This window comes from Sinocyclocheilus anshuiensis, unplaced genomic scaffold (assembly GCF_001515605.1).
Source record: "Sinocyclocheilus anshuiensis isolate Anshui unplaced genomic scaffold, SAMN03320099.WGS_v1.1 scaffold263, whole genome shotgun sequence".
Classification (NCBI taxonomy): Eukaryota; Metazoa; Chordata; class Actinopteri; order Cypriniformes; family Cyprinidae; genus Sinocyclocheilus; species Sinocyclocheilus anshuiensis.
Window position 1 is genome coordinate 1548050 of NW_015549593.1, and position 16569 is coordinate 1564618.

The 16569-nt window shown below is 34.6% G+C and overlaps 5 protein-coding genes across 7 annotated transcripts; all 5 read left to right on the plus strand.

The window, feature by feature from the left end:
* Positions 1–3322: 3322 nt before the first annotated feature.
* On the plus strand, positions 3323–4636 carry LOC107658271 (gamma-crystallin M2-like). Its single transcript, XM_016446768.1, has 3 exons — positions 3323–3421; positions 3614–3856; positions 4089–4636. The coding sequence occupies exons 1-3, from the start codon at positions 3413–3415 to the stop codon at positions 4362–4364; spliced, it is 528 nt and encodes a 175-aa protein (XP_016302254.1). The 5' UTR covers positions 3323–3412; the 3' UTR covers positions 4365–4636.
* Positions 4637–5267: 631 nt separating this feature from the next.
* LOC107658272 (gamma-crystallin M2-like) lies at positions 5268–15867 on the plus strand. 2 transcript variants are annotated; one of them, XR_001630774.1, is made up of 6 exons: positions 5268–5358; positions 5440–5682; positions 5784–6101; positions 12276–12282; positions 13083–13087; positions 15857–15867. XR_001630774.1 is itself a non-coding variant. In XM_016446769.1 (3 exons), the coding sequence occupies exons 1-3, from the start codon at positions 5350–5352 to the stop codon at positions 6054–6056; spliced, it is 525 nt and encodes a 174-aa protein (XP_016302255.1). In that variant the 5' UTR covers positions 5268–5349; the 3' UTR covers positions 6057–6270. The 2 variants fall into 2 exon arrangements, 1 of the variants encoding a protein (XP_016302255.1); XM_016446769.1 differs by lacking the exons at positions 12276–12282; positions 13083–13087; positions 15857–15867 and having other exon boundaries at positions 5784–6270.
* Positions 7622–8634, plus strand: LOC107658270 (gamma-crystallin 2-like). Its single transcript, XM_016446767.1, has 3 exons — positions 7622–7635; positions 7759–8001; positions 8124–8634. Exons 1-3 carry the CDS (start codon positions 7627–7629, stop codon positions 8403–8405), a joined length of 534 nt encoding a protein of 177 aa, XP_016302253.1. The 5' UTR covers positions 7622–7626; the 3' UTR covers positions 8406–8634.
* Positions 9127–10107, plus strand: LOC107658269 (gamma-crystallin M2-like). The gene is made up of 3 exons (XM_016446765.1): positions 9127–9224; positions 9360–9602; positions 9779–10107. Exons 1-3 carry the CDS (start codon positions 9210–9212, stop codon positions 10052–10054), a joined length of 534 nt encoding a protein of 177 aa, XP_016302251.1. The 5' UTR covers positions 9127–9209; the 3' UTR covers positions 10055–10107.
* LOC107658273 (gamma-crystallin M2-like) lies at positions 10464–12724 on the plus strand. 2 transcript variants are annotated; one of them, XM_016446771.1, is made up of 4 exons: positions 10464–10622; positions 11548–11835; positions 11972–12214; positions 12321–12724. In XM_016446771.1, the coding sequence occupies exons 2-4, from the start codon at positions 11827–11829 to the stop codon at positions 12591–12593; spliced, it is 525 nt and encodes a 174-aa protein (XP_016302257.1). In that variant the 5' UTR covers positions 10464–10622; positions 11548–11826; the 3' UTR covers positions 12594–12724. The 2 variants fall into 2 exon arrangements, with proteins under 2 accessions (XP_016302257.1, XP_016302256.1); XM_016446770.1 differs by lacking the exon at positions 10464–10622 and having other exon boundaries at positions 11456–11835.
* Positions 15868–16569: the final 702 nt, after the last annotated feature.

The window sequence follows — 16569 nt, forward strand, 5'->3', positions numbered from 1 at the left end:
CAGTTTCATTCTTGTGTATATATATATATATATATATATATATAGGAAATATTGTTTGAATTTTAGATGATATTTATTTTAATGGCTGATAAAGAGAACTACTAGGTAAAGTTCTACTCGTGGTGTTTTTTTTTTTGTTTTTATGTGTAATGTTCCTTTTTTCTAATGTTGCTGTTTTAATGGGATTTCTGCTATTGTTCCAGACTAAATTTTGAAATAAAGACATTTAGAATTAAGTGTTTCAACTGAGTGTTTCAAATGGAGGCCAAGCGAGTGAAGAGAGATGTTAAAACTTTGCTGTAAGTAGCATGAAATTAATTTACTGTACTGTATCAGGATAAATGTGATCATAAATTGTTCATATGTAAGGACACACTTTCCGAACAAAGTTTTTTAAAAACCTTTTTAGTGGTGAATATATTGGACAGCGACTCAGAGAAAATGGTTTTGATCCAAAGGGGAAAAGCACTTCTACAATGTTAGATGATCTGGTAAGTCATCAATATTAACGCGAAAGTTTAATATCAAAGGTTAGGGTTGTCCTATTGAAAGAGTATAAATATTAGTTGCTATTGTTCTTATTTCAAATGTTATAATAAAAAAATGTTTTAGAAAAACAAGATTCAACAATCTTAGGGATTGTATTGCTAAATATGTTCTAAATACATCTCTGCACATTCATGTAGGCCAATTATGACTTGGCTATAAGTGTGGCTCTGTGGCGGCTCAGTAAAGATGATCGGAAGAATGCAGCTGAGAATGACACGCGAGTAATTTATATGACTGGCATTTACTGTATGTGTTTGTTCCACAGATTTACTTTTATGTATGCTGTATTTTACCATATATATTTTTGTGGCTCACATTTGGCAATGATATGTTTGTAGAGGAATTGGCAGTTTAAGACATATTAGCCAGTACCCTAATCACTTGGAAAGAGAAGCAATGATCTTTTCTTCATTTGCTGGAATGCTTCTGGTAGGGATAAGTAACTGGTTTCAACAGCATTTGTGTTTTTGTCCACAAGCTGTATCATTGTCCTCTAATTTTCAGAACAGCTTACCCATAGAAGACATTCTGTCTCTGTACAATTGCAAACCAGTGGCATCTTACCCTCATAATCATGCTAAGGTATGTTACAGTATTTATGATAGTATGTTTGTCATGTGAGTGAACAAATGTCATGCAGGATGAGATTTGGAAGTGATATACATCCGGTCTGAAAATAAGAATCCTTAAAATTGTTGTTTAGTCTGGCTCTTCACATAATACCACAATAATGCCAAGAAGGAGCCTCAGCAAATTTCTGAAGGATGACTTAAGGATTGCCTTATACACAGAGGCATTGTTGTGTTAGAATAGAAAAGGGTCCTGTTCAAACTATTGGTATAAAATTAAAGCACACAATTCCCTAGAATATCCTTATTTGCTTAAATATTAATATTTGTACTCATGGAAATGACTAAAGTAGTCAAACTTGTTCATTAGAAGGGGGGATCCCAATACTTTTGGCAATATAGTGTGCAAGCCAGCCTAGCTTTTCAAAAATCTTTGTCTGCAATTTAATAATATTGACTTATTAGCCTACTTTTGCTATTGCTTTTGACCATTAGGTATCAGTAACATAATTCATTCAGTACCTGTTCTATGTACAATATAGACTTTCTGTACCACACTATTCTGCTGATATGGAATGAGTTTGACTACTTAATCAGTTATATTAATAGAAATGCTTCACTGGGGCAAACAAAAAAATCCTAAAATAATAAATAGGATACCCCATAACACCAGCATTTCCAGCAGTATCCAACATTTCTCAATCATGATCTTACTCAGCTAAATGTGACTATTAGCTTAACAGCTGTATTCCTTGTTTGCTAGCTACCTATGCACATACAGCATACAATGTTAAAAATGTTCTACATTATGAACCTTAACCCAAAAACCTTTAGCTTCATACACTGTAGATAATTGTGACCCTGCCTGCGGAAACCCAGCTAAAGTATTTTTTTTTAACAGTGGATGAATAATTCACTCCTTGATTTGCTTAATAAAAGCCTCCTTTGAGATCGTTTTGACAGACATGTTTATTGTGTATTATTTTCAATGTGTTTATTGCTAAGTTTAGTGTGGCAAAATAGAAGCTCAGCCGTAATTCGCAAGCAGTGTATCTGGTTGCCATGACAACCTCACGCGCTTCCTGCCACTGCTCTGTAATCAGAATATGAATTTGTACATTTTCTATAACAAAACTAAAATTTGTTTAAAAGTGCGAATGTGCAAATCGTCCGGCTCGGTTTAATTAAACTTAAACTTAATTATTTTATTATCTTCACCAGCCCAGGTACTGAAACGCTGGTTCAAGGAACAGTAAACAGGAGGTCTCTCCAGTAACTGAGAAACTGGAGTCCCCCTCCACCTCTTCTTCTAGCTCCTCATTTAGTGTCAGTCAGCTGTTCCTCACATACATTTTTACCACAGTCTGTTATGACCCATATATTATGTATCATATCATGATACACTCAATAATATAATGCACTGAAAAAGTGGAAATTACTGCCATCATGTACTCAGATTGTGTACTGTAATTGTTGCACCTAGGCCTATCTTTTGTGTTGAATACAGGATAGCGAGGACTCCTTAAAAGATGAATCTGCTCACTATGAGGGCTCGCAAGAAACTCTGCAGGACTGAAAACAGCATCTGTACAAGCAAATATTCATTTTTCATGGTTTATTAAACATTGCTGTCATTACACATGTAACATCCTTTCAGGTGTTTCCTCGTTTGTCTTTATTGTTAAAATATTAGTTCTTTCCTGAGACTTTGTTCACAACCAGATAATAATAAAGAGAGCCAATTAATTTTTTCTTTATAAATACCAGTAGTACTTTTTACTGACTTAATATTTCTCTAAAGTTTTCAGTTTTCAGTTGTTGTTTTTTTAGAAATAGGTGTGAATAATAATTCATGTTTCCATTCATTCTCATTATGCATGTGAATGAAGATTCAGTGTAAAGTTTACAGTAATCAATACAGTTCTTGAACTTTTACTTTCTGAACTCTGAAACACATGGTGTGGTATAGACATTTTTGGAAGTGTTGATGCATTCCATGTCATAAGCAATAATTTTATCACATAAAGCATTTCATTAATGTCTGGATCAAAACAGAGGGCAGCTGAGGTCAGTAATTTGCCAGCTAGGAATTTTGATTTGATGAATAAGGGCTTTTAAATCTATGGATAGGATTAAGAGGTTCGCACCACCATCAGAGTGCCAAATCCCAGTAATTGAAAGGACAAATAAAGTTTGATCCACCACGTTGATGGTGGTTTATAAAGCAGACCTCATGCCCTAGTTTGTTTGACTGTTTCTCATGTTTAGAACTGTTTCCAGAGATTCACGTCAAAATGAGTAAGGTAAATGAGATGGTCAAAGATGATAACTTCTTTATTTTTGCATTTCTTAAGGAAAGTTTAGATTAGCATTTGACTGAACAGTTGCAAATACTAAATGCTAATTAGAAATTATGCTACTATGACTATAAACAGAACAACCAAACTCTTACATTTGTCTGTATTGCTTTAATCTGTGACATCTCTTGATTTCAGATTATCTTTTATGAGGAGAGAAACTTCCAAGGTCGCTCCTATGAGTGCGACACAGACTGCCCAGACATGTACCCTCATTTCAGTCGATGCAACTCTATCAGAGTGGAGAGTGGCTGCTGGATCCTCTATGAAAGACCCAATTACTCTGGTTTCCAATATGTGGTAACCAGAGGTGAATATCCTGAATACCAGCGCTGGATGGGCTACAATGATATCATTCGCTCATGTCGTACATTTTCCTATGTGAGTAATATGCATGTTAATGATTCCATAATATTTGTTGTGAGATCTATTTCTATATCTACTTTTATTATTTTATTATTCCATTTTTGTTGTTCACTGTTCTGGCACACCGAAAACTGTTGTTCTCAGTATCCACACTTGTATTTTGTGTTGTTGTACACATTTACACTGTAGACATTCAAACTCTAGGCCTTTTAAAGTATGTTAAAAGACCTTTTGAAATGTTTTGCAGAAAAGTGGTGGATCCTACCGTATCCGGATCTACGATCGGCCAGATTTCCAAGGTCAGATGATGGAATTCAGTAATGACTGCAAGTCCATTCATCAAAGTTTCCAGTGCCGCAGTGTTCACTCTTGCAATGCCATGGAGGGCTACTGGACCTTCTATGAGCACCCCAGTTATCAAGGCCGCCAATACTTCCTGCCTCCTGGCAAGTATCGCAAGTTCAGTGACTGGGGTGCCGTTTGTGCCACCGTTGGCTCGTTCTGCAGAATCACTGATTTTTAGAGTTAATGTTATGAAAATAACTGTGCCTTTTCTGGCATTGACGTGTCAATAAAATGCCACAAAACCAAATGCTTGGCAGTGTATGTATTCATGCTGCAGGTGTGTTGATTACCACAGCTGTCTGTGATCAAATATAGATTTCAGGCTGTATGGCATCTGTGGGGACATGCTTTAATTCCTAGATTAGTATTCCCTTATGTTTGCCAGTGTAAATTATTTAAAAACACACTGTAGTCATTGCATATCCATATCAATAAAAATGTCTTTTGCTTCTAAGTCAAGCAAGTTAAATACAGTATGGACAGTAGGAAGTCACCATAGGTTGTGGTAGATTGTAACAAAGGTTTTGATCCCTACAAACTCAACTTTACTAATGGCAACCACACAGAACTTTCCATTCTGGTAACAAATTCAGCCACTGACAAAGCCTTGATGTCTGGTGTTAGGTCTTGTTTTGATTAAGTAGCCATCTGGTACAATGACAGCTTCCTGCAAAAAGTTAGAATATTTGCTGCAATACACTTATTAGTGAAATAAATCATGGCAGTAGGACATACAAAGATTTCTTGAACAGATTCCCTCATAAACATCCTATATCAGCTATACCAAAGGCATTTTGCAATTTCAAGAAAAAAAACTTTTAGTTTCAATGAAATGTTCTTATTTAAACAATCTTGTGATGTGTAATGCTAAAATAAATGCATACAAATAACACTATTGTTGTGTTGTTTCCCCAGATCTTTCCAGCAGCTTTCAACAGAGCAGCTTTTGCTGGAAAAACTAATGTTACGGAGGCAATCAAAGTGATTGTTTAGGTTAAAACTGTCCATGTTTGCAATATTCCTGTACAGCTTCTGCTGACATGAGTACACTGTGATTTAAATGACAACACGAACAGTAGTACCATTATTTTCTTGGATATATATTAATAGTTCCAGCAGCATTTGGCAACTGAACAGGAAAAAAGATCAAATCCTACACAAACATGGGAAAGGTTTGTACAGATTAGAATAATTTATTAGTCAAATATGAATTATTATTGTGCTGCTCTCATTATCTAAAATGTTTCCTCTAGATTATCTTTTATGAGGATAGGAACTTCGGTGGCCGTTACCATGAGTGCATGAGTGACTGCTCTGACCTGCATTCCTACTTCAATCTCTGTCACTCCATCAAAGTGGAAAGCGGTTGCTTCATGGTCTATGACCGAACGAATTTCATGGGCCACCAGTACTTTCTGAGAAGGGGCGAGTACCCTGATTACATGCGTACTATGGGAATGAACGATTGCGTCAGATCCTGTCGCATGATCCCAGTGGTAAAGACTGAAGCTAATTGCTATCTAAAGTTATCAATGCTCTTGTTTTAATGGACTGAAATTAAGCACTCAGCCTTAACTTCCTGTTATTTACCCATTAGCATCGTGGGACCTTCAAAATGAGGCTCTATGAGCGCCAGGACATGGGCGGCAGGATGGTGGAGCTTGAGGATGATTGCCCCAACATCATGGACCAGTTCAACATGTCCAACTTCCATTCCTGCCACCTGATGGACGGTCACTGGTTCGTTTATGAGCAGCCCAACTATACGGGTAGGCACTTCTACCTGAGGCCTGGCGTGTACAGGAGGTACAGTGACTGGGGCGGCATGAGTTCAAGGATGGGCTCCATCAGACGGATCATGGATCTCTAATGAAAGGAGTCCATGTGAAATGTCTGCTGTATGCCCTTTTTCACACACTAAATAAAATGGTGCCTCTGCTCAAGTGTCTTGAGTTTTGTTCTTGCACCCTCTACCTGGAGGGGTCACTGCCTGATGACGACACTTGCTATAGGCTGCCAGACTGCTTGACACTGTTCGGAGAACTGAATAAAACTATAGAGACATTTTCCTCATTGAGACAGGCTTTGAGTGTTCTCTCTGCTTGTGCTGTATATTAACGCTCACTCATGGTAAATATCTAATGATAAACAGATGAAGTGTAGAAAACCTGCTTTATAATGTTCCCTCCTGGTGGAATGACCTGCCCAAATCAATCCGAGTCCTTAACCATCTTCAAGAAATGACTAAAAACACATCTGTTCCACCTTTATTTGACCCTCTAACTCTAGCACTTTCTATTCTATTTTAATTCTACTTTATCTATATCTTCTTTTTTTTATTAAAAAAAAAACACTAGCTTTCTATTTTTCTATTCTATCTACTTGTTTTTCTTTGTGTGTGTGTGTATATGTGTGTGTGTATAATATATATATATATATATATATATATATATATATATACACACCTTGCTACGTGTACTGCGTTAGGCTAACCGAGACTTGTCATTTGCACCTATATATTGTTGCTCTCTTGTTCGTTTTGACTGCTTTTATTGTCCTCATTTGTAAGTCGCTTTGGATAAAAGCGTCTGCTAAATGACTAAATGTAAATTTATAATATCATAGCTTATGTTTAAAACAATGTTCATATAGATAAACATTAAAAAGTATGACTGTTATAACAATGTAAATATGGGGTAAACCCTGTTGTAAGTGGAATTGCTATGGATTAAAGAGTAATCAAATATATTTATTAGTGTAAAGTATACAGTATTTATTAAAAATATAATCAAAATACAGTTCAAACACATATGTGTATATATCAATGATATCAGAATTTATACAAATTTTCACTGCACAACCACTATATAAGCTTACGATAAGGATAAAGTAAAAATGTAATATAACATATCCAAAAGAAATAGTAGCATAAAAATGAGATAAATTTAGTTAAATTAAACAATCAATAACATGATTTAATTAATAATACATGCATGTATTTACATTTAACATTCATTACTTCTGTGAGTATGCAAATCCCACACAATTGGCTAATGTAAATTAATATATTTAAGTTAATATCACACCATGAGTCTTACATGGAACTTACAAACAATTTATAATGACTTATTGGATATTTGGTATAGATATTAATTATTTTCTGTGTGTTTCATCTGTTCATTATGTGATTACAACCTCACATTTGTTTTTGTTTTTTTTGCTGCATTAATTCATTCATTCATTCATTTTTTTCTGCAAAATGGCCGTACTGACAATTATTTTAACAAAAGAATTATAACAATAAACCTTTTTAAAAACCAAATGGCAAAAAAGCATTTTTTTGTATGTGTAATTATAATATGAATGACACATACAGTGTCGGCACTACATGTCTATATATACCAAAGACTCACACTCACATGGTACAGCTGCAGTCAAAAATGGGCAAGGTAAAGCAATACTGTAAGGAAAGTGCGAAAAGTCATACAAAAATATTTTTGTACCTTATATTCAAGATATTTACACTGGATTTACTGTAAACTTTATATGGATTTTCTTCTCTTTTTTAACAGATCATTTTCTATGAAGATAAGAATTTTGAGGGTCATCAGTATGAATGCAGTGGTGATTGTTCCGATATGCTCTGCTATCTGAACCGCTGTAACTCCATCATGGTGGAGAGTGGATGCTTCATGATCTATGAACAACCACATTACAAAGGCCAGCAATTCTTGGTCCATAAAGGAGAGTACCCAGACTTTAAAAGCTGGTTGGGCAAAAATGACCGCGTCTGCTCCTGCTGTGAAATTCCCATGGTGATTATGCTATATTAATTATACTATATGCTTGAGTATCAGGAATGAGTGAAAAATGAGAGAAAAAGTTTTGTATTAAGATAGTAGCTGATTTTCACACGTTTTGTTCTTCTCTCTATCAGACACAGGGATCTTCTCATGAGGTGAAACTGTTTGAGAGAATGGAGTACGGAGGTCAAATGATGACTCTTGTGGATGACTGTCCAAATGTCATGGACATGTTCCAAACAAACCACATATTCTCCTGCAAGGTGATTGGTGGAAGCTGGCTCTTCTTTGAACAGTCCAACTACAAGGGCAGGATGTACCTCATAAGGCCTGGAGAATACACAAGATTCACTGAATGGGGAGGCTTGAGTGCCCGTGTGGGTTCCATCAAACGAATAATTGATTACGAGAATTAACATTCATCCAGGCTGCTCAGCAGTTTTTATTATTTGTTTATTTTTTAATGTAATATACACTGTTGTAAACATACACACCAAACCTAAAATGAATATTTGCTTCTATTACTTAACATGGGTCTAACATGTTACACAACACAGGCAATCATGTTGAATAACAACTTATGAAGCCTTTACGCTTTAAATGCTCTTATATGTTTCCTCAAAAATAAACGTTTATACATTTTGAATCTATAATTTGTTATTATTTTTGATAGAATGTTTTATTTAATATTTGACAGTATAATTTTCATAATGTAACTGTGTTTCTTATAGTAGACTAATTAAATACCACTGCTTATAAATGAGCAAATGTTTTTTTCTTTGTAACAAAAGTTCTTTAAAAATTATTTTATGTTCCACTTTAATGTTAGTTTACTGGTATTTTAGTTTGGTCATTATATACGATGAATCATATCATATTGCAGCTTCATCCAGACTTAAATGAACCATCTATTACTCAACTGATTCAAGACCTTTTGCTTTTGCATTGATTTTTTGTGCTGATTGCAGTCAGACTGAAGCTTCTGCTAGCAGGACAGGGCATTTTGATGAATATGGAAAAACTGCACCAGGGCCAAGCCAAACATAATCAGATTGTTTCATTGACCCCCTGATTCTAGCCCCTATTACTTTCTCCCTGGGCTAGATTTATTTGAATGACAATACTTTATGCTGTGCAATCACAGAGCAGCTTCTAGGTTTTATAAAAGACAGTGATAAACTGGATGCCAGTGTTGAGCAGTAGCCTTGCCAGATGCCAACATGACTATCGGAAAGGTAAGATGGCATCTCTCACTCTCATAGACTAATAGACTTACGATGGTTTTCAACTCTATAAGATGAAGCCACTTTACAGCTACAAGTTCACATTATTTCATATAGTAGATGTATGGTACCTTTTATCTTTAACAGATCATCTTCTACGAGGACAGGAACTTTCAGGGCCGCTATCATGAGTGCATCAGTGACTGTGCAGACCTGCACCCCTATTTTACCCAGTGCAACTCCATCAGGGTAGAGAATGTGTGCTTCATGGTGTTTGAGCACCCAAATTATATGGGACAGCAGTACTTCCTGCAGAAGGGCGAGTATTCTGACTGTCAGCGTATGATTGGGCTCAGTAACTGTATCAGATCATGCCGTATGATCCCCATGGTAAGTGATTTATGGGAATGTAAATCAGCAAATAAACATAAAAAAAAAAACATGCACTAGTTCATCAGTTCTAATAAACAGAATGCTTTTGACTGTAGAAACACACTTTGATATTCTTGCCACATCAAATGATAAATGTGTTGCTTTGTATATCCCAAATCCATGTTTCCTTACAGTATACTGGTAGCTATAGAATGAGGCTATATGACCGGGCTGATATGGGAGGTCAGATGATAGAACTCACGGAAGACTGCCCTAACATCATGGACCGCTTCCATACATCTGACATTCACTCCTGTCACGTGATGGACGGTCACTGGCTTCTATATGAGCAGCCCAACTACAGGGGACAAATGTACTACCTTGGACCAGGTGAATACAGGAAGTACAGCGACTGGGGAGGAACAGCCCCAAGAATTGGGTCCCTCAGGAGAATAACCACTTTCAACTAGACAAGATGAATTGAGTGGCAACATATGCACTAAATAAAATCTCTTGACTGAAACTTTTGCTTGTCTGGTTATTATTTCTGTTCTCATGTGAAATTAATAACAGAAAAAGTCAAGTGGTTAATCTCTAATAATTATTCTACATTTAATTGACCTATCAGTGACATTTTCTATTGCAAATCTGATTACCAGACTGGAAAACATTAATTGAAAATTCGGTAAAGCAAAACTGAGAGCGAACTATCTCTCACACTGTTTATGCTTTTGGCCGAACAATGTGGGGCTCTATCTGGATTAACTGTCCTCATTGTAGTTAAATCTATCACTACCATGACTGTCAAAAAACAAAAGCACCCCTGCTATTTAAAGGCACATTGAACTCAGAGAAATTAGAGGATGTTTTAGTGGTACAAAGTGCTAATCAAACAACAAATTACAAGAAAAAGTGAAAATACAAAGTTATAACTCCTAAACACATATTCAGTGATGGACGTGCAGCTTTAGAATGTGAAGAAGACTGAATAAGAAGACTAAATCGATCTTAATTAAGTAATTTGGATTTATAGTAAAAGTAAGTAATTATGTTGTAATATATAAATGGGATGGTTACAGGTAATTTTATGATCAATTGTCATGGCTGTTGATTTTAATACAGTTTTTTTTGCTAATGGAACTTTCATGGATGACTCTACTTTAGTACTTTTAAATAGTTTTCTACTTTATGTGTGGCTTTGCGATTAAGTGGTCATTTTTCTTGCTGAAATACTGCTACTACTTTTTTTGTATTTGAAAAATAATTATTTGTCATTTTGTGTAACTGATGAATACCATTTGCACATATAGCATCAAATAGTGCTTTACAATATCACAAAAACATTAAATGATATACTGCTTACTTGCTTTTTACGGTGTATCTACAGTAAGAGGCCTTCTTATAAAAGATGATTGTATTTGTCTTCATTACACAAGACATTGACAAAAAGCATGTAAATAATAATATATATGTAATAATACATATGTCCATGTTACAGAAACATGTTGGACAAACTTACTGCAAATAGAATATTTCTACAATGAAACTGGTAACTTCTGCTTTTGCTGTCATATAATTAAACAACTCTAAATCATTTTTCCCCCTTTACATGCCACAAAAAAAAAATAAATAGCTAATAATGCCTGACTAAGAGCTGAAACAAACTAGAAGTTTTACAAACAGATATCTATGGTTTTTCTAGAACATGAAGTACATACAAATTTGACATTGAATATCAGAGACAATGTTCACATAACATCCCCAAAACACAGCTGAGTTAACTCTGAACTGATGAATAGGATATTTCTCTTTAAATGTTTCTTTGAAATTTCTCCTGCTGCATTTTTTTTTCACATGAAAGAGTTTATTGGAAAATTCAGTATGTCAATGCAGTTGACAATGCTGTTGAGAATGGAAACTCAGTAACTGCTCCCTCTGTTGAACAACTTCTTTAATGCAAAAGGGATGTTCCATATTGTTCTGTGTGCATTGTGCTGTGAATGTGTGGGTGCCGTACCAGTCCTTTCCCTGGACCATGCAAGAGAAAACACCAAACATGTAATTATATATCCTTTTTCAAGTAAAATCCATATTTTTGAACCCAATATTGTGCTCTAACAAAAAGGTAAACATGTGCCAGTACCCTGACATATTCCTGTATTCATTTGAATAACAATACATTGTTTGTCAAGAGGCAGTATAAAAAGCTTGGGAAGTATATGGAATCTCTCCAACGGAGACCATGGGCAAGGTAGGATTTTTGGCACCACTTTCATGACATTTACATTGAATTGCACCTCCCCTATGTATGTTAGGCTTTAACGCAGATGGATTATTCTCCTAATCGTTGCACTAAAACAAAGTGTTGATTTTGTTGGCTTTTTCAGATTGTTTTTTACGAGGACAAACATTTTCAAGGTCGTAGTTATGAGTGCAGCAATGACTGCACAGACCTGCACACTTACTTCAGTCGCTGCAACTCCATCAGAGTAGAGAGTGGCTGTTTTATGATCTATGAACGTCCAAATTATATGGGCCACCAGTATTTTATGAAACGAGGCGAGTATTCTGACTACCAGAGATGGATGGGCTTCAGTAGCTCTATTCGATCCTGTCGCCTGATTCCAATGGTGAGCTTCACTGAATGTGCTGCTTTTGTGGAGATACTTATATTACATTTTTTTTTTTTTTGACACCAGTGTACTGAATCATTCATTTGCATCTTGACATCAACAGTACAGGGGACCATACAGACTGAGGATCTATGAGAAGGCTGACTATGGAGGTCACATGATGGAATTCACAGATGACCTCCCCTGTGTGTCTGATCGTTTCCACCATCGACATGTGTACTCTTGTAACGTGATGAATGGCTACTGGATCTTCTATGAATATCCCAACTACAGAGGGAGACAGTACTTCCTGAAAGCTGGGGATTACAGGAGATACCGAGACTGGTGTGCTACCTGTGCCATTGTGGGCTCCTTCAGACGAGTCACTGATTATTAGCCATTCTGCTTGCACTTATTTATATGAACTGTTCATTTCCTGTTTATAAGCATAAGTGTTTATAAACATTTAGATTGTTCACTTCTTGTGCCTGGACATAAAAAACAAACAGATAAGAATAAAATGATATTTGTAATAAAGTACTCTGATTTTACTGAATTCTCAGCACTAAATCAATCTCTCATAACAGAATGAATTGGCTTTTATTCACCTTCTCGCTTTGATTTTTACATGTTTACACATTAACTAATCTTACAATGATTAAACAAAAAACAATAATAACAATACAAAACTGCATTTATGTCCGTATATACTGTAGCAACACATGGAAATTATACAGGAAAATATTCACCTGGATTTTTCCACAAACTGCTCATAAAATCTGACCTGATCTAAAGCCACTATCTAAATAATATATATATATAATCCCTAGGGACTGTGTTTTTAAAAATTTTTTTTTATTAAATGTGTACAGAATAGTTATCATAGTTTTAGTGACAATGACATAAATTATAAACCAAGTATGAAAAATTTCCAGTTTTCGTGTTATTAGATTTTTAACAAAAATTTAATTTGTACCAAGGGGGCGTTTTGTAAGTAAACATGGGGGTAAAATGCCCCATGCTGACAAAGCAATTTGCTTTATACATTTACAGCAAAAGCAGAGTACAGGCAGTTTTAGCTTAAAATGAAAAAGAATATAATAAATAATTATGAATTACCAAATTATTGTAGCCTATTTGAAAAATGTTTTAGCTGATGCTAACTGGATAGCTAACTAGCTACCTGATGCTAACTTGAGGTAATTTTTAAAAAATATAAAGTCCAAATATTTGTATTCAACCAACTAGTTAGAATACATTTGATGGAAAAACAAAGGATTTGATGTTCAGAAAAGAGTAACTACAGCGATTAAGCCCCTGGGGGTGTTTTACCCCACAGACTAGGTTTGAAAAAAATAAATAAAAATGATGTCATTCTGAAATATAATTATATTTTTCTTAAATAACACATACTCCCTATTTACAGGTCTTACTATTCTCATATAATTTATAACTTTGATGTTCTAAAAATCAACAAGCTTTAAAACACAAATATTATTCTCAAACAACTGAAAAACAATATTTAGCAATTAAGGTTTTAGGTGTTTGAAATGGTATTATCTATACCTCTAATATGCAACATTGTGTTTCTTTCACCTGTAATCAAGTAAATGTCATAGTGCAAGCATTTGACATATTATTTAAGGCGAGACACTGCAGGTGAATAGGGTAAAAAAAAAAACCTAATAGTTATCGCCTTACTTACCCAGCTGATTGATTACATTCACTCTTAAGAAAAATGGTTCTAAACAGTACCAGAAAAGGGTTCTCAAATCAACAGCAACAACAACATGTCAATTAGGTACTTTTTTAATGACGTGAAAATGTAGCAAAAATGACAGTGTTCTAACAACAGTTAATAGCAGAATACATTAATGAATGATAATGGACATTGAACATAAATAAATGCTTAAAAGAATAAAACAGAATAGAACACAAAATAGTGTATTGAACCAAGCTCCAGTGAAATATTTCACAATCCTCTATGATACCTCTAAGTTAATCATGATCTGTATTTTGGTGGGATTGAATGGCAGTTTCTCTCTGCAGATGATGAGGTTGTAGGATGTCACAGCATCTGAAATGCACAACTGAGTTTAGATATACAATGTGTCTCCTTTCATTTGTTTATGTGAAACAATTATTTATGAAGGCCAAGTGTAGTATGTGAGCACTTCACAATGTTAAAAGAAAAAAGTAATATAAAGTCAAGGGATAGCTGGGTATGTTTATGCATAAACCCTAGCAATAAAAAATATCTAACAAAATGGACCTAAAAAATCAATATCTATGTTACTTACTTAGTGAAGAAGAGGATAGTATCCTTAACTGAATAGAGCTGGTCACACTTACATGTTCTCTTAAACTAAAAAGAGAAAAGACAGAAAAAACCAATTAGCATTTGAAAGTTATAATTTCTAGACATTTTAAGAAAGAAATTGTTGACAGTTTGTGTAGTTGGATGGCTGAGTGCCAGAAAATCAGTAATGAGGCATCTGAGTGTAGCCTCGGTTAGGGTTTTACAGTAAAACAACAACAACAACAACAACAACAACAACAACAACAACAACAACAACAACAACAACAACAACAACAACAACAACAACAACAACAACAACAACAACAATAACAACAACAGCATGTTGTGTGAATTATGTTTTTATTGACATGCAAAATTATCAGTGCTCTTAACAACAGTTATTAGCTGAATACATTAATGAATGACAATTGACACTGAACATGAATAAATACATAAAGAACACACATAAGCTTTCCATTAGTGTATGGTTTGTTAGGATAGGACAATATTTGGTCGAGATACAACTATTTGAAAATCTGGAATCTGAGGGTGCAGAAAAATCAAAATATTGAGAAAATCGCCTTTAAAGTTGTCCAAATGAAGTTCTTAGCAATGCATATTACTAATCAAAAATTATGTTTTGATATATTTACAGTAGTAAATTTACAAAATATCTTCATGGAACATAATCTTTACTTAATGTCCTAATGATTTTTGGCATAAAAGAAAAATCAATAATTTTAACCCATACAATGTATTTTTGGCTATTACAAATATACCCCAGTGACTTACGACTGGTTTTGTGGTCCAGGGCTACATATGTGACCAAAAACAAACAAAAAAAAAGATAAGAACATGTTTGTTTGGAAGCCAGTTACATATTTAAAGGTAAATTTGTATTTACATTTTAAGAATGAAATAATTTACCTGTTGAGAGTGTGTTGACAGTCTGTATCCTTTTTTAGAGTGTTGATAATTGCAAACATTTTTTTATTACAAGTTTTCTCAAATGTTAGGTTTAAATATGCAAATTAGTCATTATTTAATGAAATATGTGCTAATTTGCATGAATTTCTAGTACAAAAATCTGAATGATGTCTAAACACTGGATGATGTCCGTTTCAAAATTCTTGTTTATTTATTTTTTTTGACATATTAGAGTCAAAAAATTTTACAGAGGGGATTTTGGGTATCTCATTTTTGTCACTCCATAATTCAGAAAAGGCTTAGAATGGACAGAAAACACTATATTTTCACAATTTTTTGGGGTATTAAAATGTTGTATATAATCAAGCAAATTATATATGAACAAATCCCTCTGTAAAAACCTTCAGGATATAGACAGGAATAAAAATTTAAAGTTTGGTGTGTGTAAGTGCTACTGAAGTGGAGATTTATGGCTCAGTGTAGGAGAAAAAACTAATTTTGAGAAAACTGCCTTTAAAAACATGTATTGTAATTGAAATCTATTGACACAAATAGATAAAGTGCCATAAAAGAAACACTTAACAGTGTCTTTTGGATGTTTTCTTTCCACTAGTCTGAAAAAACACCAAAAAGCCCAAAATCTCAAACTTGACAGGTGCATGAAAAAACAATGTTTTTGCCTGCAGTGTCTCGCCTTCAAATATAATCTAATCTTGTCATTTTCATGCCTCATCTGTTTGACAACAGAATCTCACAGACATGTAATCTATTCTGCTGTCTTTGTACAGTGTGCAATTAATTGTTGTCTGCAGTAGTATGGGAATATATACAGGTGCATCTCAATAAATTAGAATTTCGTGGAAAAGTTCATTTATTTCAGTAATTCAACTCAAATTGTGAAACTCGTGTATTAAATAAATTCAATGCACACAGACTGAAGTAGTTTAAGTCTTTGGTTCTTTCAATTGTGATAATTTTGGCTCACATTTAACAAAAACCCACCAATTCACTATCTCAACAAATTAGAATATGGTGACATGCCAATGAGCTAATCAACTCAAAACACCTGCAAAGGTTTCCTGAGCCTTCAAAATGGTCTCTCAGTTTGGTTCACTAGGCTACACAATCATGGGGAAGACTGCTGATC